Source organism: Palaemon carinicauda, chromosome 10 (assembly GCF_036898095.1).
Source record: "Palaemon carinicauda isolate YSFRI2023 chromosome 10, ASM3689809v2, whole genome shotgun sequence".
NCBI classification, from domain to species: domain Eukaryota; kingdom Metazoa; phylum Arthropoda; class Malacostraca; order Decapoda; family Palaemonidae; genus Palaemon; species Palaemon carinicauda.
Genome location: NC_090734.1, coordinates 69,679,066 through 69,702,940, shown reverse-complemented (window position 1 = coordinate 69,702,940; position 23,875 = coordinate 69,679,066). Strand labels below are relative to the sequence as shown.

Sequence of the window (23,875 nt, the reverse complement as noted above, 5' to 3'; positions counted from 1 at the left end):
TATTAATACAATAAAGGCGTATATGCTCAAGAGTTTTTTGACAAATATTTCATAAAAAACCAACTTAAGTATAGGTACCTGGTAAGGAAGCTGACTCTGATGATTACTCTGCCTCATTAGTCCGCTTTCCTCACGAAGCCCAGCCATCCTCTCAGGATGCTGAAAGACTCCCAGGAGCTGTTATATCCAGGGCGAACACCCCTATAACAGGACCTCATCAAAACCCTTAATCTGGGCGCTCTCAAGAAACAACATTTGACCACCCGCCAAACCAAAAAGATTGTGAAAGACTTCCTAGTCTTCCGTACAACCCAAGACAAGATTAAAATCATTTCAAGAGAAGATTAAAAGGATATTGGGATTAAGGAAAGTAGTGGTAGAACCCTCACCCACTACTGCACTCGCTGCAACGAATGGACCCAGTGTGTAGCAGTCCTCATAAAGAGTCTGGACGTCTTTTAAGTAAAATGAAGCGAACACTGACTTGCTCCTCCAAAAGGTCGCGTCCATAATACTTCGAAGGGATCTGTTTTGCTTAAAAGCCACCGAAGTCGCTATTGCTCTCACTTCGTGAGTCTTGACCTTAAGCAAACTACGATCCTTCTCACTTAAATGAGAATGTGCCCCCCGGATTAAAAGTCTAACAAAGTAAGATAACGCATTCTTAGACATGGGCAATGTGGGCTTCTTAACGGAGCACCATAAAGCCTCAGAACAACCTCGTATTGGTTTAGTTCTAGACAAGTAAAATTTAAGAGCTCTAACGGGGCACAGCACTCTTTCAACTTCATTACCTACGATCTCTGAAAGACTAGGTATTTCAAAAGATTTAGGCCAAGGACGAGACGGAAGTTTGTTCTTGGCCAAAAAACCAAGTTGAAGAGAACATATAGCTTTATTCGTCGAGAAGCCGATGTTCTTACTAAAAGCATGGATCTCACTGACCCTTTTAGCCGAAGCCAAGCTCACCAAAAAAAGTGTCTTGAGGGTAAGATCCTTCAGGGAGGCTGAATTTAACGGCTCAAACCTGTCTGACATTAGGAACTGTAGGACCACGTCTAAGTTCCAAGCAGGAGTTGAAATACGCCGCTCCTTAGAGGTCTCGAAAGACTTAAGGAGGTCTTGGAGATCTTTGTTATTTGAAAGATCCAAGCCTCTATGCCTGAAAACAAAAGCCAATATGCTTCTGTAGCCTTTAATGGTGGGAGCAGAGAGGGAGCGACCATTTCTCAGATACAGGAGAAAATCCGCAATCTGCGTTACAGAGGTACTGGATGAGGAAATAGAGGAGGACTTGCACCAATCTCTAAATACCTCCCACTTCGACTGGTAGACCTTGATTGTAGAAGATCTCCTAGGCCTCGCGATCGCTCTGGCTGCCTCCTTCGAAAATCCTCGAGCTCTTGAGAGTCTTTCGATAGTCTGGAGGCAGTCAGACGAAGCGCGGGGAGGCTTTGATGAAGTCTCTTTACGTGAGGCTGCCGTAAGAAATCCATCCGTAAAGGCAGACTCCTTGGAACGTCTACCAGCCATAGAAGTACCTCTGTGAACCACTCTCTCGCGGGCCAGAGGGGAGCAACCAACGTCAACCTTGTCCCTTCGTGAGAGGCGAACTTCTGCAACACCTTGTTGAGGATCTTGAACGGCGGAAATGCGTAAGCGTCCAGGTGAGACCAGTCCAACAGAAAGGCATCTATGTGGGCCGCCTCTGGATCTGGGACTGGAGAGCAATAAGTCGGGAACCTTTTGGTCAGCGAGGTCGCAAAGAGATCGATGGTGGGTTGACCCCAAGTCATCCAAAGACTCTTGCACACATCCTTGTGGAGGGTCCACTCTGTAGGGATCACCTGACCTCTCCGACTGAGACAGTCCGCCAAGACGTTCAATTTCCCTTGGACGAACCTCATCAACAGTGAGATGCTTCGATCTTTTGACCAGATGAGGAGGTCCCTTGCGATGACGAAAAGAGCGTGGGAGTGAGTGCCTCCTTGCTTGGAGATGTAAGCCAAGGCCGTGGTATTGTCCACATTCACTTCTACCACCTTGTTTCAAAGCAGACTCTCGAAACTCGTCAGTGCTGAATGGACAGCCAACAGCTCCTTGCAGTTGATGTAAAGGCTCCTCTGGTCTGCCGTCCAAAGACCCGAATATTCCAGACTGTCCAGAGTCGCCCCCCCAACCCAAATCCGACGCGTCTGAAAATAACACATGGTTTGGGTTCTTGACTGCCAGAGACAGACCTTCTCGAAGCCGTATATTGCTGTCCCACCAGTTCAGGCAAGTCTTGACTGGCTCGGAGATCGGGATCGAGACCGCCTCCAAAGTTTTGTCCTTGTTCCACTGGGAGTCTAAATGGAACTTATTGCCTTATTTGCCTTATTTTTTGTTTGGGTTCCCCCAGGTCCCTCAGTGTGAGGGAGGGCGTAGGTGAAGTCTCCCTAGAGAGATAAACTGTTCCAGGGATGAAAGCGTCCCTAGGAGGCTCATCCAGCTTCTCACAGAGCAATGGTCTTTCTCTAGCATGAGACGGACTTTGAGCAAAGCTTGCTCTATCCTGTTGGCTGACGGAAAAGCCCGAAAAGCTAGACTCTGTATCTCCGTCCCCAAATAGAGAATCGTTTGGGAGGGAGTCAGCTGAGACTTTTCTATGTTCACCAATAGGCCCAACTCCTTTGCAAGATCCAACGTCCACTGTAGGTCCTGCAGACAGCGATGACGGGACGACGCTCTGAGTAACCAGTCGTCCAGGTACAGGGAGGCTCTGATCCCCGACAAATGTAGGAATTTTGCTACATTTCTCATGAGCCTCGTAAAAACAAGAGGAGCAGGGCTGAGGCCGAAGCACAGTGCTCGGAATTGGTACACCACATTCCTGTATACAAACCTCAGATACGGCTGAGAATCTGGGTGTATAGGAATGTGGAAGTACGCATCCTGCAAGTCGAGAGAGACCATCCAGTCTCCCTCTCTGACTGCTGCTAGAACGGATTTGGTGGTCTCCATCGTAAACTTTGTTTTGACAACAAACACGTTGAGAGCACTGACATCCAGCACCGGCCTCCAAACTCCTGTATGCTTTGGAACTAGGAAGAGACGGTTGTAAAACCCCGGTGATTGAAGGTCCGAGACTTTCACCACCGCCCCCTTCTCTAGCAACTGAGACACCTGCAGATGTAATGCCTGTCTCTTTGACTCCTCTCGATACCTGGGAGAGAGGTCTATTGGAACTTTTACTAGAGGAGGTCTCCGTACAAAAGGTATTTTGTACCCCTCCTTTAGCAACAAAACAGACTCCCGGTCTGCACCCCTCTTCTCCCAGGCCTGCCAGAAGTTGGTCAATCTGGCCCCTACTGCTGTCTGAGGACGTGGGCAGTCAGACTCTGCCACGGGAGGACTTAGATCCTCTCCTCTTACCTCTCTTACTATCGGCACGAGAGCCTCCCTTACTGGGAGCTCTGCCACGAAAGGGCGGGATAAACCTTGTCGCTGGAGTATCAAATTTAGGTCTGATGACATAAGAGGACGAAGGAGCAGCCTTACGCGCTGACGTGGCCATCAAATCATGAGTATCCTTCTACACTAGAGACGCTGCGATATCCTTAATCAACTGCTGTGGGAACAGGGCAGAAGACAAAGGCGCAAAGAGTAGTTCTGACCTTTGACAAGGAGTGACACCTGCAGACAGGAAAGAACAAAGAGTCGTCTCCCTCTTCTTAAGAACTCCTGCCGTAAAAGTAGCAGCGAGTTCATTAGAGCCATCTCGGATAGCTTTGTCCATGCAGGACATAATTTGCAGAGACATCACGGTCTGCCGAGGAGATCTTCCTGCTCAAGGCTCCCAGCGACCAATCCAAGAAGTTGAAAACTTCAAAAGCCCGATAAACTCCTTTGAGGAGATGATCTAGGTCTGAAGAGGACCAGCAAACTTTCGAGCGTCTCATGGCCAGACGACGAGGAGAGTCTACGAGGCTTGAGAAGTCTCCCTGGGAAGAGGCAGGTACTCCCAAGCCGAGAACTTCTCCCGTGTCATACCAGACGCTCGCGCGAGAAGCCAGTTTAAAAGGGGGAAAAGCAAAAGCTGACTTCCCCAAACTCCTCCTGGTCATTAACCAGTCGCCTAGTAAACGCAAAGCTCTCTTAGAAGAGCGAGAGAGCACTAACTTTGTGAAAGACGGAGTCGAAGCAGCTAGGCCCAGCGTGAACTCTGATGGTGGCGAACGAGGAGCAGCAGACACAAAATGATCAGGAAAAAGTTCCTTAAAAATAAGCATGATCTTCTTAAAATCAAGAGAGGGCTGAGCAACTTTAGGCTCCTCTCCATCCGAAATAGTCCCCAAAGGAATATCAGTTGGAAGGGGATCAACGACTTCCTCATCCGACGGAACTTCGTCCGACAACTGCCGAGTCTCGCGATACGGAGAGACATGCCGAGGAGGCAACGCTTGACAGGCTATGTCAACATGCGACGGAGCAGCAGCAACAGCTGAAGAAACGACGTCACGCCGCGGCTGCAAAGACTGAAAGTCTTGTGACTGACAAACAACAACAGCCTGAGTTGATTGCCGTTCGACATCACGTCGAGACTGCATTGACTGCAGGGTCTGAGCAGGAAAAACAACCTCTGACTGCGGTGACAGACGTTCAACGTCACGTCGGGGCAACGGAGCCGGTGCGGGGCTGCGGTGACAGCTGCTGAACGTCAGTTCGAGACTGCGGCAAAGGGGGTTCCACGTCACGTGACTGACGTGAATGACGAGGAACACGATCAGAATCGCGTTTAAAAGCACTAGAAACGTTAGCGCTAACATCATACGGACGAGAAAACACTCGTTTAGGCGACTGAAGGCTAGAGTCACGCTTATCGTACTGGCGAACCGCAAGCAAAGGATCATTGCGAACCTGTTCATGCTCGTAATCTTCCATTAAGGAGGAAAGTTTAGACTGCATGTCCCGCAGGACAACCCACTTCGGGTCAACGGGAGTCGGAACGGGCCGTGACGTCGGTAACGTCTGTGCAGGCAAATCATCGCACCTACCGAGACCCTCGGACTCCGTGTTACGTTTTCGCTTAACAGGCGAACAGCCATCCGATGACTGCAAGTGGTCAGAGCTGCCCCAATGGCTACAGCCAGGACGCCGGACCTGTCCTGAAAGGACTGACTTGCGCTTTAAGGGCCTAGAAACCTTGCACCAAGGTTTCTTATGCGACAAGTCGTCAGAGGACGAGGAGAACTTAGTCTCCCCTGTCTTATGGTAAGGACGTTCTTGATGAGAAACGTCTGATACCAAAGAGGGAACGTCTGTACGTCGGTTTACACCTCTCGCCCCCTTAAGTCCTACGACATTCCTTCTCCCTGGTGCAGGGGAGCCTGAAAGAGGTCTCGGACTAGGGGAGCGACAAGCACGAACAGACGAACCCTCGGTCGCAACACTAAACACATTTTGCGCACTTTTCACTTTACCACTTTGATTTTCTACTTTAGCACTTTGACACTTTAACAACTTAACATCGGACATAAGCTGGTTCCTGTCCGAGGCTAAGGTTTCACCCTTTTCACCTAATGCTTGAATAGCTAAAAACATATCGCGCATTGAAGGTTCATGAGTGCTGATAGGGGGTTCAGGAACTACCACTACAGGGGAAGGATTAGGTTCAGGGGCATGGGAGGAGGAAAATTCCAAAGATCTAGATGAGCTTCTCCTCACCCTATCTCTTTCGAGCTTACGAGTATACTTTTCATACTCTAACCACTCGAATTCCGTCAAAACCACGCACTCCTCACACCGATCTCCTAATTGGCAGGATTTACCCCGGCAATTAGAACAAACAGTATGAGGGTCGATAGAGGACTTCGGAAGACGTTTGTTACAATCTCTCGCACATTTGCGATATACAGGAGAAGGGTCAGCCATTGTGAACAACCAGAGAAAATCCAAAGTAAAACCAAGTTCATCAACAAAAAACAAAAGCAAAAAAGGTTTCAAGAGTTTTATTGAAGAAACACACCAACACAGCGAAAGCCAAAACAAAGTACTACTTCACCAATTCGGTAGAAAACTCGAGGTCTAAAGCGAGGTTGCGGGTGTGACCACCAGCGCCAACTATCGGCCAGATACCACTCTTGCATGTAAACAAACCCTTCAATTCTTCTCGTCCCGCTGCGTCTCTATTGGGGAGGAAGGGAGGGCCTTTAATTTATATATTCACCGGGTAAGTATATTCAAAAATTTATTTTATAATTAAAATATCATTTTTAAATATTTAACTTAGCCGGTGAATATATAATAGCTGATTCACACCCAAGGCGGTGGGTAGAGACCAGAGTTAATTAAGTTTACAGCGTATAAGCTAAGAGTTTTTGACAGTTATCAATATAACAAAACCAAAATATATAGGTACCTGGTAAGGAAGTTGACTTAGACGATTACTCTGCCTTGTAAGTCTGTCTTCCTCACGAAGCCCAGCGATCCTCTTAGGATGCTGAAAGACTCCCAGGAGCTAAAGTATAAAGGGTTGCAACCCATACTAACAGGACCTCATCAAACCCCTAATCTGGGCGCTCTCAAGAAATGACTTTGACCACCCGCCAAATCAACAAGGATGCGAAAGGCTTCTTAGCCTTCCGTACATCCCAAAAAACAATATTAAAAAACATTTCAAGAGACAGATTAAAAAGGATATTGGAATTAGGGTAATGTAGTGGTAGAACCCTCACCCACTACTGCACTCGCTGCAACGAATGGACCCAGTGTGTAGCAGTCCTCGTAAAGAGTCTGGACATCTTTTAAGTAAAATGACGCGAACACTGACTTGCTTCTCCAAAAAGTCGCGTCCATAATACTTTGCAGAGATTTATTTTGCTTGAAGGCCACGGAGTTTGCTATAGTTCTAACTTCGTGCGTCTTAACCTTAAGCAACCATCGGTCTTTCTCATTCAAGTGAGAATGAGCTTCTCGTATCAAAAAATCTGATAAAATATGACAAAGCATTCTTTGACATAGGCATTGATGGTTTCTCAACTGAGCACCATAATGCCTCAGATTTACCTCGTAATGACTTAGTACGAGCTAAATAGAACTTAAAAGCTCTAACAGGACATAATACTCTTTCCAGTTCGTTGCCTACGATCTCTGATAAGCAATGAATATCAAAAGATTTAGGCCAAGGACGAGAAGGCAGTTCATTTTTTGGCCAGGAAACCAAGTTGAAGTGAACAAGTGGCTTTTTCTGTAGAAAAAACCGATGTTCTTACTGAAGGCATGAAGTTCACTGACCCTTTTAGCCGAAGCCAAGCACACTAGGAAAAGTGTCTTGAGGGTGAGATCCTTCAGGGAGGCTGAATGTAATGGCTCAAACCTGTCTGACATGAGGAACCTTATGACCACGTCTAAGTTCCATCCAGGAGTTGCCAAACGACGTTCCTTAGAGGTCTCGAAAGACTTAAGGAGATCCTGGAGATCTTTATTGTTGGAAAGATCTAAGCCTCTATGTCGAAAGACCGAAGCCAACATGCTCCTGTAGCCCTTAATCGTGGGAGCTGAAAGGGAGCGAACCTTTCTCAGATGTAAAAGAAAATCTGCGATTTGGGCTACAGAGGTACTGGACGAGGACACAGATGCTGACTTGCACCAGTCTCAAAAGACTTCCCACTTCGACTGGTATACTCTAATGGTAGAAGCTCTCCTCGCTCTTGCAATCGCACTGGCTGCCTCCTTCGAAAAGCCACGAGCTCTTGAGAGTCTATCGATAGCCTGAAGGAAGTCAGACGAAGAGCGGGGAGGCTTTGATGGACATTCTTTACGTGGGGCTGACGTAACAGATCTACCCTTAGAGGAAGACTTCTTGGAAAGTCTACCAGCCATTGAAGTACCTCGGTGAACCACTCTCTCGCGGGCCAGAGGGTAGCAACCAACGTTAACCTTGTCCCTTCGTGAGAGGCGAACTTCTGCAGTACCTTGTTGACTATCTTGAATGGTGGGAATGCATATAAGTCCAGAAGAGACCAATCCAGTAGAAACGCGTTTATGTGGATTGCTTCTGTATCTAGGACTGGAGAGCAATAGATTGGTAACCTTTTGGTCAATGAGGAGGCAAAGAGGTCTATGGTGGGTTGACCCCAAGTAGCCCAAAGACTCTTGCCCACGTCCTTGTGGAGGGTCCATTCCGTGTGTATCACCTGACCCCTCCGACTGAGACAGTCTGCCAAGACGTTCAAGTCCCCCTGGATGAATCTCGTCAACAGGGAGATGCCTCGATTTCTTGACCATAAGAGAAGGTCCCTTGCGATCTCGAGCAGCGTGAAGGAGTGTGTGCCTCCTTGCTTGGAGATGTAAGCCAAAGTTGTGGTGTTGTCTGAGTTGACCTCTACCACTTAGTTTCGAAGAAGCTTTCGAATATCATCAAGGCCAAGTGGACTGCTAATAGCTCCTTGCCGTTGATGTGTATGCTCTTCTGACTTGAGGTCCACAGATCCAAGCATTCCCGACTGTCCATCGCACCCCAACCCAAATCCGACGTGTCTGAGAACAACACGTGGTTTGGGTTCTTGACTGCTAGGGATAGTCCCTCTCTCAGACTGATATTGCCGTCCCACCATTTCAGGCATGCCTTTACTGGTTCGGAGACTGGGAATGATACCGTCTCTAACGTCTTGTCCTAGTTCCAGCGAGAGGCTAGATGGAACCGGAGAGGCAGAAGGTGTAGTCTCCCTAGTGAGACAAACTGCTCCAGGGATGAGAGAGTCCCTACGAGACTGTTCCAACTCCTGACTGAACAAACGTTTTCTTTTCAGCATTAGTTGGACTTCGAGCAGGGCTAGTTCTATTCGGTGGCAGACAGAAAAGCCCGAAAAAAACTGGACTGCGAATCTCCATCCCCAAATATAGAATAATCTGGGATGGGATCAGTTGGGACTTTTAGGTTGACCAAAAGTCCCAACTCCCTGGCCAGACTCAACGTCCAATGTAGATCCTGCAGACAGCGAAGACTGGACGATGCTCTGAGAAGCCAGTCGTCCAAGTACAGGGAGGCTCGGATCCCCGATAGATGGAGGGATTTTGCCACATTCCTCATGAGTCTCGTAAACCCGAGAGGAGCAGGACTGAGGCCAAAGCACAGGGCTCGAAACTGGTGCCCCACATTCCTGTAAACAAACCTCAGAAACGGTTGGGAATCCGGGTGTATAGGAATGTGGAAGTATGCCTCCTGAAGGTTGAGAGAGACCATCCAGTCGCCTTCCATAAATGCTGTCAAGACAGCCTGGTAGACTTCATCGTAAAGTTTGTCTTGACAATGAACACATTGAGCGCACTTGCCTCTTACGTACTCCTGCAGTGAACATGGCTGCCAGATCATTGGAGCCATCCCTGAGGGACTTGTTCCTGCAGAGAACGTGGCTGTCAGATCATAGGAGCCATCCCTGAAAGCCTTGTTTATGCATGACATAATTGTACAGCAAAACTTCAAACGCTCGAAAATAGCTCTGAAGTCGACCATAAAATCTTGGAGCGTCTCATGGCCAGGCGCCAGGGAGAGTCTATGAGGTTTGAGAAGTCTATCTGGGCAGAGGCAGGAACTCCCAAGCCGAGAACTTCTCTCGTGTCATATCAGACTCTCGCTCTATAAGCCAGCTTAAAAGTAGGGAAAGCAAAGGCTGTCTCCCCCAAACTCCTCCTGGTGATAAACCAGTCGCCTAGCAAACGTAAAGCTCTCTTAGAAGAGCGAGAGAGCACTAGCTTATAAAAAAACGGCTTCTAAGTAGCTAGGCCTAGTGTAAACTCTGACGTTTAGGCGAACGAGGAGCAGCAGTTACAAAAAGATCTGGACAAAGATCCTTAAAAATCAGTATGATTTATTTAAAGTCCATAGAGGGCTAAGCAGCTTTAGGCTCCTCTCCGTCTGACAGAGTCCTCAAGGGAATATCAGTAGGAGGGGGAACAGCAACTTCCTCATCTGAAGGAACCTTGTCCGACAATAGCCGAGTCTCAAGCAAGGGAGAGACCTACCGTGGTGGCAATGCTTTACAAGCAGAGTCCACACGCACTGGTGCATTAGTAGCGGACCAGGACGCAACGTCATGTAACTGCTTGACAGTCTGTGAACTGTCAACAACAACAGGTGCGTGAGGACGCACAGCGTCCACTCGAGACTGCTTTGACCGCCTAGTCTGAGCAGTCAAAACAACTCTAGAATGCGGAGGTTGACGCTCAGCGTCAAAACAAGTCAACTCCGATGGTTGGCGAACGTCCTGAATGTCAACAGGAGCATCAGCAAGTGGCCTAACGTCCAAATGCGGCTGAAAATCCACACGAGACCACATCGAGTGTGGTACTAAACAACCTGACTGACGTGACTTGGCTACGCCAACGTCAACAGGACGCACAAAGGAACGTTTGGGTGGCTGAAGGCCAGGATCTCGATGAGATAAACGGCTAGGCTCAACAGACTTATCGGCAGAATAGTCTTCCATAAGAGAGGCAAGCTTATTCTGCATGTCTTGCCGTACAACCCATTTAGGATCAACGGGAATGGTTGCGGTAAGAGACGAGGGTAACGTCTGTGACTGCAAAACCTTGCCTACAAAAAGACTCTCGGAGTCTGTGTTACGCTTTTGTTTAGGCGTTGAGCAGTCTTCCGATGACTGCATAGTGTCAGAGCTGTCCTAATAGTTAAAACCAGGACGCTGGACCTGTCCTGAAAGGACTGACTTTCGCTTAAAGGGCCTCGAAACCTTGTTCCACGGTTTCTTATGCGAAAAGCCTTCGGATGACGAGGAGAAAATCGTCTCTCTCGCCTAATGGTAGGGGTGATCTTGGTGAGATACGCCTGATACCATAGAGGGAAACGTCTGTTCGCTGATCAAGGCCTCTCGAACCCATAAGTCGTACGACATTACTTCTCCCCTGGGCTTGGGAGCTTGCAAGAGGTCCCGGACTAGGCGAACGACAGGCACGAACAGACGAACCCTCGGTCGCAACACTGATAACACTTTGCGCAATATCACTTTATCACTACGATTTTCTGTTTTGCACTTATTTCACTGAAATCGAATTTTTTAAACAATTCACATTAGGTATGAATAAAACTGATTTCTACCTGAAGCACGCAATTCTACCCTCATCAAAAGGTTATAATTGCGAAATCAGTCGTATAATGTAAGCACATTAATACCAGCAAAAAAAACAGTAAACATATTTTAAGATAAAAAGATCAGTGGCTGGGGAAGAGACTAAACACTAGTTCATTCAAAACTACGTTTTCAATCTCTCACCGTACAGTGCCTTGGGACGAGAATAAAAAACTAAAAACGTTTTATCCTTTCTCCCCGTACAGAGACTAGGGACGAGAGTAACTCGAGAACAACGTTACTCGCTTGGGACGAGATAAAGATCGGAACGTTCTCTCTCCTCTCTCTCCCTCCGTCTCTATCTCTCTCTCTCTCTCTTGATTTCGCACCGAAGAGAAGAGCCCACTTACGTTTCGTCAAAAAACAGGTTATTTGACCAAAGGAAAAAACTGAAAGGTTTTTCAATTAAAAAGTTCCTTTAAAATAGAATTTAAAACATTTAAGCTTTGAAAGAAGAATGAACAAAACGTCAGAATCGATTTACTCTTTCTGCAAAGTGAAACCGTGATACTCTCTCTCTCTATCGTAACGATAGAGCGCAAACTGCGTAGCATAAATAAACTAAACGTTAGTTCATCTTTGAAACAGTACGAAGACTATTCAAAGAAAATCTTTCATAAAATATCTACTAAAAAATATTCATTTAATAAGTTTTAAATCATTAGCTCTGTAAAAGTTATTTACGATTGAAAGGGCTCAACGTTGTTTAACTTCGGTTTCCAAGTTAGGACCGCCTACTCTCAGGAAAGGTCGCATATAAACAAATCATTAAAATTTATCTTGATGTTTATTATAAATGGAAAGCTAATCGAAGAGGCCTAATAAAGGCGGGTGAGATATAAAATATATAGAGGAAAATCTATAATTAATTTATAACGTGATAAGATAATTGCTAAAAGCCTAAACACACTTCCGTACTAAGGGAAGGGTCGGCCATTTAAAAGTCAAGGAAAGTCCAAAAATCAATCCAAAGTCATCAAAAAATTAAATCTATCCAAAAACGAGTTCAAGATTTAAGTTGAAGATAAAACACCTGTACTGCGAAAGCTCAAACTAAAATGAAGTACTTCACCAAATATGTTGAGAAAACTCCAGGTTCTACAGCGAGTAATGATACGTCTTGTCGTCAAGGTCGACAGAGAAGAATTGAAGGGTTTGTTTACATGCAAGAGTGGTATCTGGCCGATAGATGGCGCTGGTGGTCACACCCGCAACCTTCATAGCAATCGCTCGCGAGTTTTTGAGTGTGTTTTCTGTCGAGCCGCTGAGTAGCAGCTATTATATATTCACCGGCTAAGTTAAATATTTAAAAAGAAAAGTAAGTGATTAAGTAAAGACAAAACAAATAATGGCTGCCAAGCGAGGACGAAGACAGGCACGTCTGTCCATCGTCCGAGCCAAAAGTGAAGTGAGACATTTCACCGGTGTGTGAAGGGGGGAGGGGTAGCAAGCTACCCCTCCCCCTACCCCTGCTAACTAGCGCGGGGTAGTAAACCCTCGTAAAATTCTAATGGCTCGTCAATTTCAGCTACGCCGAAAGTAAACCCAATGTAAATAGCGTGGTTTGTATTTCGGTTACGGAACAATGACAAATTCGGAGGTACAGTAATTTGTATTTTTCTTAACTATACAAACCTTAGCTATTTAATAGGGGCGTTATTACATTCGGCGTAGGTGAAATGACGAGCCATTAGAATTCTAATGAGGATTTACTACCCCACCGCTAGTTAGCGGGGGGTAGGGAGGGTAGCCTGCTACCCCCTCCCCCCTCACTCACACCTGTGCTTGAGCTCACTTTGCTTAGAGGTAGGACTTCAAGGGGGATATGGCTGGCAGGCAAGTTTGATTAAATAGCTAAGGTTTGTATAGTCAGGAAAAATACCAATTACCTCCAAATTTGTCATTTGTTCCATAACTGATATACAAACCACGGTATTTAATAGGGGTGACTCACCCATTAGGAAGGGTGGACAGTCCCGGCCAGTACTGGCTTTTGGCTTTGCCCGGGGAACCAATATCTGAGTGTGTCAGCACTCAACAATAAGGAGTCCCTGCCCTCGCTAGACCCTTACTATGCAAAGGACGCGGCCTACGTAAGCTGTGTGTGAAGGTATAAAGTGTGACTCGTCCTAGGAAGTTGACCTGTAGTTCTTTAGAAGGAAACTCTAGGCTAGGACTCTCCCTATACCACCTCGTCAGGGTATGGGGATGTGGCAGTATTAGCTTAATACTAGGAACACAAGGAAACATGGTTTACCTCCAGTGGTTTGAGGTCACTGTGCAGAGAACCCAGGATGCTGCTTTCCCCAAGAGAGGGGAGGATGAAGAAAAGAATAAGGGCCAGACATACCTTTTCATTCATGCAGACTAAGACCGGGTAACAATGCCCTCAACCTTCTGCTACTTGTCCATTAAGGAGCCTGAGGTTTAAACCAGCTGTTGTGCAGCCCCCACAGGGCCGATAGAAAACGTATCAAGCCTCCTGTGGGTCACGTCTTCCAGGTAGTGGGCTGTGAAGGTCGTCTGACGCTTCCACACCCCAGCTTGAAGAACCTGCGTCACTGAAAAGTTTTTCTTGAAGGCCAAGGACGTAGCTACGCCCCTGACGTCATGTGCTCTAGGTCGACGTGACGGAGGAGGGTCTGGATTCAGGGACAGATGGATCATCTTCCAAATTCATGCCGAGATGGTATTCTTGGTGACCACCCTCTTAGTCCTCCCAGTGCTCACAAACAATGCCTGCACTTGGGGGCGGACTGCAGCTGTTCTTTCGAGATATATCTTCAGACTCCTTACCGGGCACAGTAGATGGTCTGGGTCATCTGTTACAGAACGAAGACTCGAAATCTGGAAGAAGTCGAACGATTGTCCGGCACCCCCGGATTCTAAGTTTTAGCAATAAACTCAGGGACGAATTTGAACGTTACCTCCCCCCATCCCCTTGAATGGGCAATGTCATATGAGAGACCATGAAGTTCACTGACTCGCTTGGCCGAAGCCAAAGCTAGTAGGAACACCGAATTCCAAGTTAGGTGGCAATCTGAAGCCTGGCATAATGGTTCATAGGGAGGTCTCTTAAGAGACCTGAGAACTCGAACCACGTTCCATGGAGGAGGTCTCACTTCCGACTGAGGGCAGGTAAGTTCATAACTTCGTATGAGTAGGGAGAGTTCCAGCAAGGAAGAAATGTCCATTCCTTTGAGCCTGAAGGCTATACTTAAGGATGAGCGATAGCCTTTCACCGCCGAGACTGAAAGGCGCATTTCTTCCCGCAAATACACGAGGAACTTCGCTATTGCTGGAATAGTGGCATCGAGTGGAGAGATACCCCTTCCACGACACCAACCACAGAAGACTTTCCACTTTGCCTGGTAGATGCGGATGACTTTCGCAGATGTCCAGACAGCCTGATCGCAACTTGTTGCGAAAATCCTCTCTCAGCGAGGAGATGCTGGATAGTCTCCAGGCGTGAAGTCGTAGCGAAGCTACGGCTTTGTGGAAAATGTTGGAGTGTGGTTGTTTGAGTAGCTCGTGTCGCGGAGGGAGTTCCCTCGGAAGTTCCGTTAGGAGTTGCAGAAGGTCTGGAAACCATTCCACGTGATGCCATAGCGGAGCTATAAGGGTCATTGATAGATTGACCGATATTCTGATCTTGTTGAGTACCCTCCTCATCAGACAGAACGGGGGAAAGGCATACACGTCAATGTTGTCCCACCGTTGTTGGAAGTCATCTTGCCAGAGAGCCTTGGGATCCGGGACTGGGGAGCAGTACAGCAGCAGCTTGAAGTTCAACGCCGTCGCGAACAGATCCACAGTCGGGGAACCCCACAAAGTCAGGACTTTGTTGGCTACTAGATGATCCAAAGACCACTCGGTACTCACTATCCGAGACGCTCTGCTCAGACTGTCGGCGAGCACATTCCTCTTGCCAGGAATGAAACGTGCCGATAGTGGAATCGAGTGGACTTCGGTCCATCTCAGCATCTCTACTGCGAGATGGGATAGCTGCTTCGAAAAGGTAGCTTCTTGCTTGTTAATGTAAGCCACTACTGTGGTGGTGTCACTCATCACCACCACAGAGTGACCCGCCAGGTATTGTTGGAACTGTCGAAGGGCCAGGAAGACAGCCTTTATCTCTAGCAGATTTATGTGGAGGCACTTTTCTGATTCTGACCACAGGCCTGAGGTCCTGTGGTGCAGAACGTGGTCTCCCCCCCCCTTTCTTTGAGGCGTCCGAAAACACCATCAAGTCCGGGGGGAGGACGAGAAGATCCACTCCTCTTCGTAGGTTCTCGTCTGTCACCCACCACTGAAGGTCCGTCCGTTCCACAGGACCCATTGGGATTAAGATGTCCGGGGAATCGGAACCTTGATTCCACCGTGACTTGAGTCGCCACTGGAGGGATCTCATCCTGAGGCGACCGTTGGGAACTAGTCGAGCCAAAGATACGAGGTGACCGAGGAGACGTAACCACGATTGGGCTGGGAGTTCTCGTCTGAAGAAAGGGCTTGCGACCCTCCTCAGCCTTGCTATCCTGTCGTCTCATGGGAAGGCTTTGTGGAGATTGGTGTCTATGATCATGCCTAGATATACCAGTCTTTGAGTGGGAAGTAGAGAGGACTTCTCGAGATTTACCACGATCCCCAGATCCTTGCAAAGTCCCAGAAGTTTGTCTCGGTGTTGAAGAAGGGATGACTCCGAGTCTGCTAGGATCAGCCAGTCGTCCACATAACGGAGTTGACGGATGCCGATCCTGTGTGCCCACGACGATATTAGGGTGAACACTCTGGTGAAAACCTGTGGTGCTGTGGAGAGACCAAAACACAGCACCTTGAACTGGTAAACCTTGTTGTCTAAGCAGAATCTTAAGTACTTCCTTGAAGACGGATGGACTGGGATCTGGAAGTACGCGTCCTTCAGGTCCAGTGTATACATGAAGTCTTGCGGTCTCACTGCAAGCCTGACCGTGTCTGCCGTCTCCATGCTGAACGGAGTTTGCTTGACAAACTTGTTCAGAGCTGAGAGGTCGATGACTGATCTCCAGCCTCCAGACGCCTTCTTTACAAGAAAGAGTCGACTGAAGAAGCCTGGAGACCCATTGAGGACCGCTTGGAGAGCGCCCTTCTTCAACATGGTCTGGACTTCTGCCCGAAGGGCCTGCCCCCTTGCCGATCACATAGCAAGGGAGCTCAACGACACTGGATCCGCTGTCAAGGGAGGTAGAGATGTTGTGAAAGGGACGCGATATCCCTGACTGATTACGGAAATCGTCCAGGAATCGGCCCCGAGTTGCTGCCACCTGTTCGCGCAACTTTGTAGGCATCCCCCCACTGGTGGACATGTAGGGGGACTGCCAATCCTAGCGTTTGCGGCCTCGGCCACTCCCTCTAGGATTTTTCCCTCCCCTGGAGGACTTTTTGCCTTTCTTGTCCTTGACTGGAAAGGGCTTAGACACCGTCGTCTTCGCTGCAGCTGCCGGTTTCGTAGTCTTGGTAGGACGTGGTTGCTGGGGTGCTGGAGGTTTATAGGGCTTTGATGTTAGAGCTCTATGTAGGATAGAGTCCTGGTTGGACTTCCTCCACCTCTCAGCAGCCTGCTCCACGTCCTAAGGCTCAAACAAATTCTTCCCCATAACGGAAGAATGCCTGAGCCTGCTGACCTTGGTACTGGGGACCTTTCGATGGAACCTCTCAGACACCGCATCTCGACATTTCAAGATGGTATTAGCCCACAAGTTCGAGACTTGGTGGGCTAGAAACTTGATCGTGCGAGTGCCCGAGAGTAAAAAGGTCTCCATAGCCTTCCTGGTACTTTCTTTGGACAAATCCTCCGAACGTAACAGGATGCCCAGTGTCCCTAGCCAGATATCCAGCCACGAAGTGGCCTGCATGGCACACTTCGCTACCTTCTCCTGGCTAAGGATCTCCGTAGCCGAGAACGAAACCTGCCGGTTGGAGTCTCTTGAGAGGGACTCCCCTGGTAAGCTCTTCCAGCGAATGGTGAAGTGGAAGAGCTAAACAAGGCTCCTCAACGATGTCGAAGTACCTCCTCTGATGGACACGAGGTGGGAGGAGCTTGTTGCCGGCGCTGTATATGCTGGAGGAGGCTAGCTCGGAGAGCTGGACCTCGATCTTGGCCCTGGCACTCTTAACCCCCTGAGACCAGGGCAAAGCCACACTGGCTTTTTGAGTCCCAAAGACTCGGTCCAAGACCGTGTCCTTGCCCTCACGAGGAGGAATCTCGGGGTCCGCAAACCCATTGAGATTCCTCATAAGGGATAGAATCTGCCAGAACGCGTGTTCTGACTCCTGCAGCTCTCCTCCTGAAGGACTGGCAGCGAAGTCTCCTGTCCCCAAAGGCTCTACTTGGGGGGACTCGTGGACGTTTACCGAGGGCTTGGCTGGCTCCGGTCTAGGCCTTGATGACGACTTAGGTACAGTTTTGGAGTCCTTTGACTCCTTCCTGGGAGGGATGCAGGACTCACAAAATGACGGTGGGAGGCTCTTCTCCACCCGTACCCGAGAAGACGTTTCACCGCGAGGTGGGGTTCCCCCATTGGTGCGATGGGGGAACGTCTCACCTCATGTGACTCCCCTGAGGACGGGAATTCTTCGTCCGAAGGGGAGGGAGAGAATGTCTGGGGGAGGTGGGGAGGCCTTCCTCAAGGACTTACGCGGAGTCAGCTTCGCCCTTGGAGAAGTTATCACGTTCGAAACTCCTCTCTTCCTCTTCAGGGGAGTAGAAGCTGCCAAGGATTTGTGGCCCAGGTCAGAGAAAACAGGCTTAAACACCTGCATGACAGCTCTGACCAGTGTCCCAAACCAAGGCTGCTGGCTGACGGCTGCCCTGTCAGTTACTCCCTCTGGAGGGAAAGGGATCGACCGATCCCTGGGAGGAGTTACCAAAGTGGGGTTCGCCTGAAACAAAGATGAATGAGAAGAAACGTCCCTGGACCTTTCTGGAACCTTCCCCCCTTCCGGCGGGCGCGCTGCTCTGCGCTTGTGGGGGGGGGAACGCGACAATGATGACCTGGCCGTGCATTGTCTAGCAGCCTCGCGCGTAGGTGGTTGCTGATTGCGCTGGGGAGCGTGCTGGCGCTCGCGCGATGGGAAATGCCAGGGGACGCACTCGGGTGACTGTTGGCGCGCGCAATGGCGATGGCCAGGGCGCACGTGGCGACGCGGGCGAGCGAGGGCGCACGTGGGGACGCAGGCGAGCGAGGGCGCGCGTTGGGACGCGGGCGAGCAAGGGCGCGCAAGGGCACGCAGGGACGCGCGTTGGAGACATCAGAGGGTGTGTCAATGGAAGATTGCGCGCTCGCGCGCGAAGGTGAATGTTCGCGCGCGCGGGCACGCAGGATCCAGCTGAAGAGCTCGTGCGGGCAAAGATACCACTGGGCACGCAGGAGACACATCCCTTGCGCGCGGGCGCGCATAAGAGCGCTCATCAAGGTGTGGAGATGGGCGTGGGCGCGCATGGCACGCGTGCGCAACCTCGTGGGCGCGAAGATGTGCTGGCAAGGGATGGCGCGCAGGTGGAGAGTGACGGCGCGCTGGCGAGCGCTGACGAGTAGAAGAAATTATCTTACCTACTGCGCCCAGATCCGAAGATCGTGGGCACACAGGAGATCGTTGGCGCGGAGAGCGCTGGCGCGTAGGAAAACAATGGCGCAGCAGGTTGAGGGCACGCAGTAGCGCGCTGGCAATCAGGAGAGCGCTGGCACGCAAGTGACTGTTGGCGTGCTTTATCAGAAACATCCAACGATGAGCGCTGAGGAGAGCGCTGCCGCGCAGGTGAGCGTTGGCATGCAGGTGAACCCTGGCGCTTAAGAGACGTATGTGCTAATTTGCTCATACGCCCTTGTTGCCCCGAAGGGACCGTTGCCTGTTTTACAACAGGATGCGTTGGCGCCCACAGCCAGGAACGGCGACGGCAGGTCATCAGGTCTGGCGGGTGGAAGGTCGACGTGTCCTCTGTAAGGACGACCTTCCACCGAAGGAGATCGCGAACGATCTGCGGAGAGGTCCAGGGTTGTAGCTCTGAGAGGCAGAGCACGATGGCGAGGTTCCTCTGCAGCGGACTGCGGAGACGATGAACCGAAGAGGCGCCTCCTCACACCCTTGTGAGGTGAAGGAAGACCTTACGCCTTATGCGCCCTCTGGGGGCCGTGGGGTCAGCGTGCTGACCATCAGCAGTCCTCCGAAGAGGAGTCTCTGTAAGTGAACTCCCCCGAGGGGGAGAATCACCGACAGGAGAGACCGTTGGACTTAGTTCCTCCCTCGAAGCATGAGCAGAGGGAGAAACTAAGCCTTCAGCTATATCAAGTTGATCAGGAGCAGAGGTTTGAGATATCACATCGGAAGCCTCTGCCAACCCAACGTCGACGATAGACAGAGGATCAAACTTTGCTAAAGTCGGCGATTGTTTAACAGCGGCCCCCAACCGGATCATGTCAAACAAGGCTTCCTTGGAGGGCAAACCCTGGAGCCCCAAGGAAGACCAAAGCTGAAATAAATCATTAGTACACAAGTCAAGATTTAAATCCTCACCCGCGGGAGGAGGAGGAGCTGCCTCGCTATGGGAGGCAACTCCCTCTCCCGAGCCCCGAGATCGGTCAACAGAACCATGGCCTACGCTTCCACTCGACGGTTTCTCGGAAGGAACCGATCGAGCGGGAGCTTCGGAGGAGGTTTGGGCAACGGATGAAGAGCCCTTGGGATTTTCTCCTTTCAAAGAAACCTTCGATGGAGAAATATCCCGTCTGGACTTCTTCTTCCGTCGCCGAGAAAACCTCTCCCACTGGGAGGTAGACCACTCCCTACACTCACCACACTTACAGTATTATTTTTATCACACCCCTGGCCCCTGCAATAAGGACAAAGGGTGTGAGGGTCCGTATCGACCACCGACATAAACGTGCCACAAGGGCGGTCGGGTAATCCAGGACACTTTTACATAATCGTAGAGGCCAACTTCAGACACACCTGTAGAAGAAAAAGCAAAAGCAAAAAGCATTAAATGGCTGTCAAGAGGCGAGGGTGGACACGTCCGACTACCACCCGAGCCGAGAGCAAAGTGAGCTCAAGCACAGGTGTGTGTGAGGGGGGGGTAGCAGGCTACCCTCCCTACCTCCCCTAACTAGCGATGGGGTAGTAAACCCTCGTTAAAATTCTAATGGCTCGTCATTTCAGCTACGCCGAAAGTAATAACGCCCCTATTAAATAGCGTGGTTTGTATATCAGTTACGGAACAAATAACATATTCCTTTTATCTAATACAACTTAAATACTTTAGTTTTTAAGAAGAATTTACTTTTCATGAATAACGATACAAAGAAAATTGTAATACTGTAACGATAGACTGAGAACTGCGTAGCATAAATAAACTGAACGCTAGTTAATCTTTGAAAACAGATCGAAGATTATCCAAAGAAAGCATACCAAAAGGACAAAAATTTTCTTAAAATAACATAATCCTTTTATTTTATATAACTTAATACTTTGTAAGATAGTATTCACTTATTCTTTGTAGAAAAAGAAAGAAAATACAAGTCATACTCTAGCTTACGTCATATGACTGTGATGTCATAGACGAGGCGGGGTGTTTACCTATCGCCATTATGCTTTCGTTAGTTTAAATAGGTTGAAAAAACTTCTAATCCTACCTTTTAAGCTATAACATGGCGATCAAATACCAAACAAAACAAAATAAGCGAATGCCAATAACAGTATTTAGAAGTACATCACCAATATACTGCTAAAATGTTATTTTTATTAATAAAATAAATTTTTGAATATACTTACCCGGTGATTATATAAGCTGCAGCTCTGCTGCCCGACAGAAAAACTCTACGTTCAAAATACGCCAGCGATCGCTATGCAGGTAGGGGGTGTACATCAACAGCGCCATCTGTCGAGCAGGTACTTAGTACTCCATGTAAACACAGAACCAATTTTCTCCTCGGTCCACTGGGTCTCTATTGGGGAGGAAGGGAGGGTCCTTTAATATATAATCACCGGGTAAGTATATTCAAAAATTTATTTTATTAATAAAAATAACATTTTTCAATATTAAACTTAGCCGGTGATTATATAAGCTGATTCACACCCAGGGGGGTGGGTAGAGACCAGCATTACTTGTTTACATTATTATGAGCTAAGTATTTTGTATTTCATTTTAGCAGTTATTCAAAATAACAAACATAAAATAAATAAGTACCTGGTAAGGAAGTCGACTTGAACAATTACTCTGCCTTTTTAAGTACGTCTTCCTTACTGAGCCTCGCGATCCTCTTAGGATGCTGAGCGACTCCTAGGAGCTGAAGTATCAAGGGTTGCAACCCATACTAAAGGACCTCATCAAAACCTCTAATCTAGGCGCTTCTCAAGAAAAGAATTTGACCACCCGCCAAATCAACCAGGATGCGAAAGGCTTCTTAGCCTTCCGGACAACCCAAAAAACAACAATAAAAAACATTTCAAGAGAAAGATTAAAAAGGTTATGGAATTAGGGGAATGTAGTGGTTGAGCCCTCACCCACTACTGCACTCGCTGCTACGAATGGTCCCAGGGTGTAGCAGTTCTCGTAAAGAGACTGGACATCTTTAAGATAAAAAGACGCGAACACTGACTTGCTTCTCCAATAGGTTGCGTCCATAATACTCTGCAGAGATCTATTTTGTTTAAAGGCCACTGAAGTTGCGACAGCTCTAACTTCATGTGTCCTTACCTTCAGCAAAGCATGGTCTTCCTCATTCAGATGGGAATGAGCTTCTCGTATCAACAGTCTGATATAATAGGAAACTGCATTCTTTGACATAGGTAAAGAAGGTTTCTTAATAGCACACCATAAAGCTTCTGACTGTCCTCGTAAAGGTTTAGTTCGTCTTAAATAGAACTTAAGAGCTCTAACAGGGCATAAGACTCTTTCTAGTTCATTTCCAACCAAATTAGAAAGGCTTGGAATATCGAACGATTTCGGCCAAGGACGAGAAGGTAGTTCGTTTTTGGCTAGAAAACCAAGCTGTAAAGAACATGTAGCCGTTTCAGATGAAAATCCGATGTTCCTGCTGAAGGCGTGTATCTCACTGACTCTTTTAGCTGTTGCTAAGCAGACGAGGAAAAGAGTCTTTAAAGTGAGATCTTTAAAGGAGGCTGATTGTAGTGGCTCGAACCTTTCTGACATAAGGAATCTTAGTGCCACGTCTAAATTCCAACCTGGTGTGGCCAAACGACGCTCCTTCGAGGTCTCAAAAGACTTAAGGAGGTCCTGTAGATCTTTGTTGTTAGAAAGATCTAAGCCTCTGTGACGGAAGACTGCTGCCAACATGCTTCTGTAACCTTTGATCGTGGGAGCTGAAAGAGATCTTTCCTTCCTCAGGTATAATAGGAAGTCAGCTATTTGGGTTACAGAGGTACTGGTTGAGGATACTGATACCGACTTGCACCAGCTTCGGAAGACTTCCCACTTCGACTGGTAGACTCTAAGAGTGGATGTCCTCCTTGCTCTAGCAATCGCCCTGGCTGCCTCCTTCGAAAAGCCTCTAGCTCTCGAGAGTCTTTCGATAGTCTGAAGGCAGTCAGACGAAGAGCGTGGAGGCTTGGGTGTACCTTCTTTACGTGTGGCTGACGTAGAAGGTCCACTCTTAGAGGAAGAGTTCTGGGAACGTCCACCAGCCATTGAAGTACCTCGGTGAACCATTCTCTCGCGGGCCAGAGGGGAGCAACTAACGTCAACCTTGTCCCTTCGTGAGAGGCGAACTTCTGCAGTACCTTGTTGACAATCTTGAATGGGGGGAATGCATAAAGGTCTAGATGGGACCAATCCAGTAGAAAAGCATCTATATGAACTGCTGCTGGGTCCGGGATTGGCGAGCAATAATTTGGGAGCCTCTTGGTCATCGAGGTTGCAAAGAGATCTATGGTAGGTTGGCCCCATGTGGCCCATAGTCTCTTGCACACATTTTTGTGTAGGGTCCATTCTGTTGGGATGATTTGACCCTTCCGACTGAGGCAGTCCGCCATGACATTCATGTTGCCTTGAATGAACCTCGTTACTAGAGAAAGGTTTAGATCTCTTGACCAGGTGAGGAGGTCCCTTGCGATCTCGTACAACGTCATAGAATGGGTCCCTCCTTGCTTGGAGATGTACGCCAAGGCCGTGGTGTTGTCTGAGTTCACCTCCACCACCTTGCCTAGAAGGAGGGACTTGAAGCTTTTCAAGGCCAGATGAACTGCCAGTAGCTCCTTGCAGTTGATATGTAACGTTCTTTGATTCGAGTTCCAAGTTCCCGAGCATTCCCGACCGTCTAATGTCGCACCCCAGCCCGTGTCCGATGCGTCCGAGAAGAGAACGTGGTTGGGGTCTGAACAGCCAGGGGCAGACCCTCTCTGAGGTAGATGTTGTCCTTCCACCAAGTCAGTGATGACTTCATCTTCTCGGAAATGGGGATCGAGACCGCTTCTAGCGTCTTGTCCTTTCTCCAGTGAACAGCTAGGTGAAATTGAAGGGGACGGAGGTGCAGTCTCCCTAACGCAATGAACTGGTCCAGGGATGAAAGCGTCCCTATCAGACTCATCCACTGTCTGACTGAACATCGGTCCTTCTTTAGCATGTTCTGGATGCATCCTTGGGCTTGACTTGTTCTGGGGGCCGACGGAAAAGCCCGAAAAGCTTGACTGTGAATCTCCATCCCTAAGTACACTATAGTTTGGGATGGGATCAGTTGGGACTTTTCCATATTGACCAG

General features: G+C 48.6%; 1 protein-coding gene across 1 annotated transcript in view; it reads left to right on the top strand.

The window, feature by feature from the left end:
* The window catches only part of LOC137648041 (ero1-like protein), a 453,186-nt gene extending 432,469 nt beyond the window's left edge, over positions 1-20,717 (top strand). The window contains exon 11 of the mRNA XM_068380983.1: positions 20,659-20,717. Coding sequence (XP_068237084.1) covers positions 20,659-20,717 — 59 coding nt within the window. The remainder of the gene's footprint in view (positions 1-20,658) is intronic.
* Positions 20,718-23,875: the final 3,158 nt, after the last annotated feature.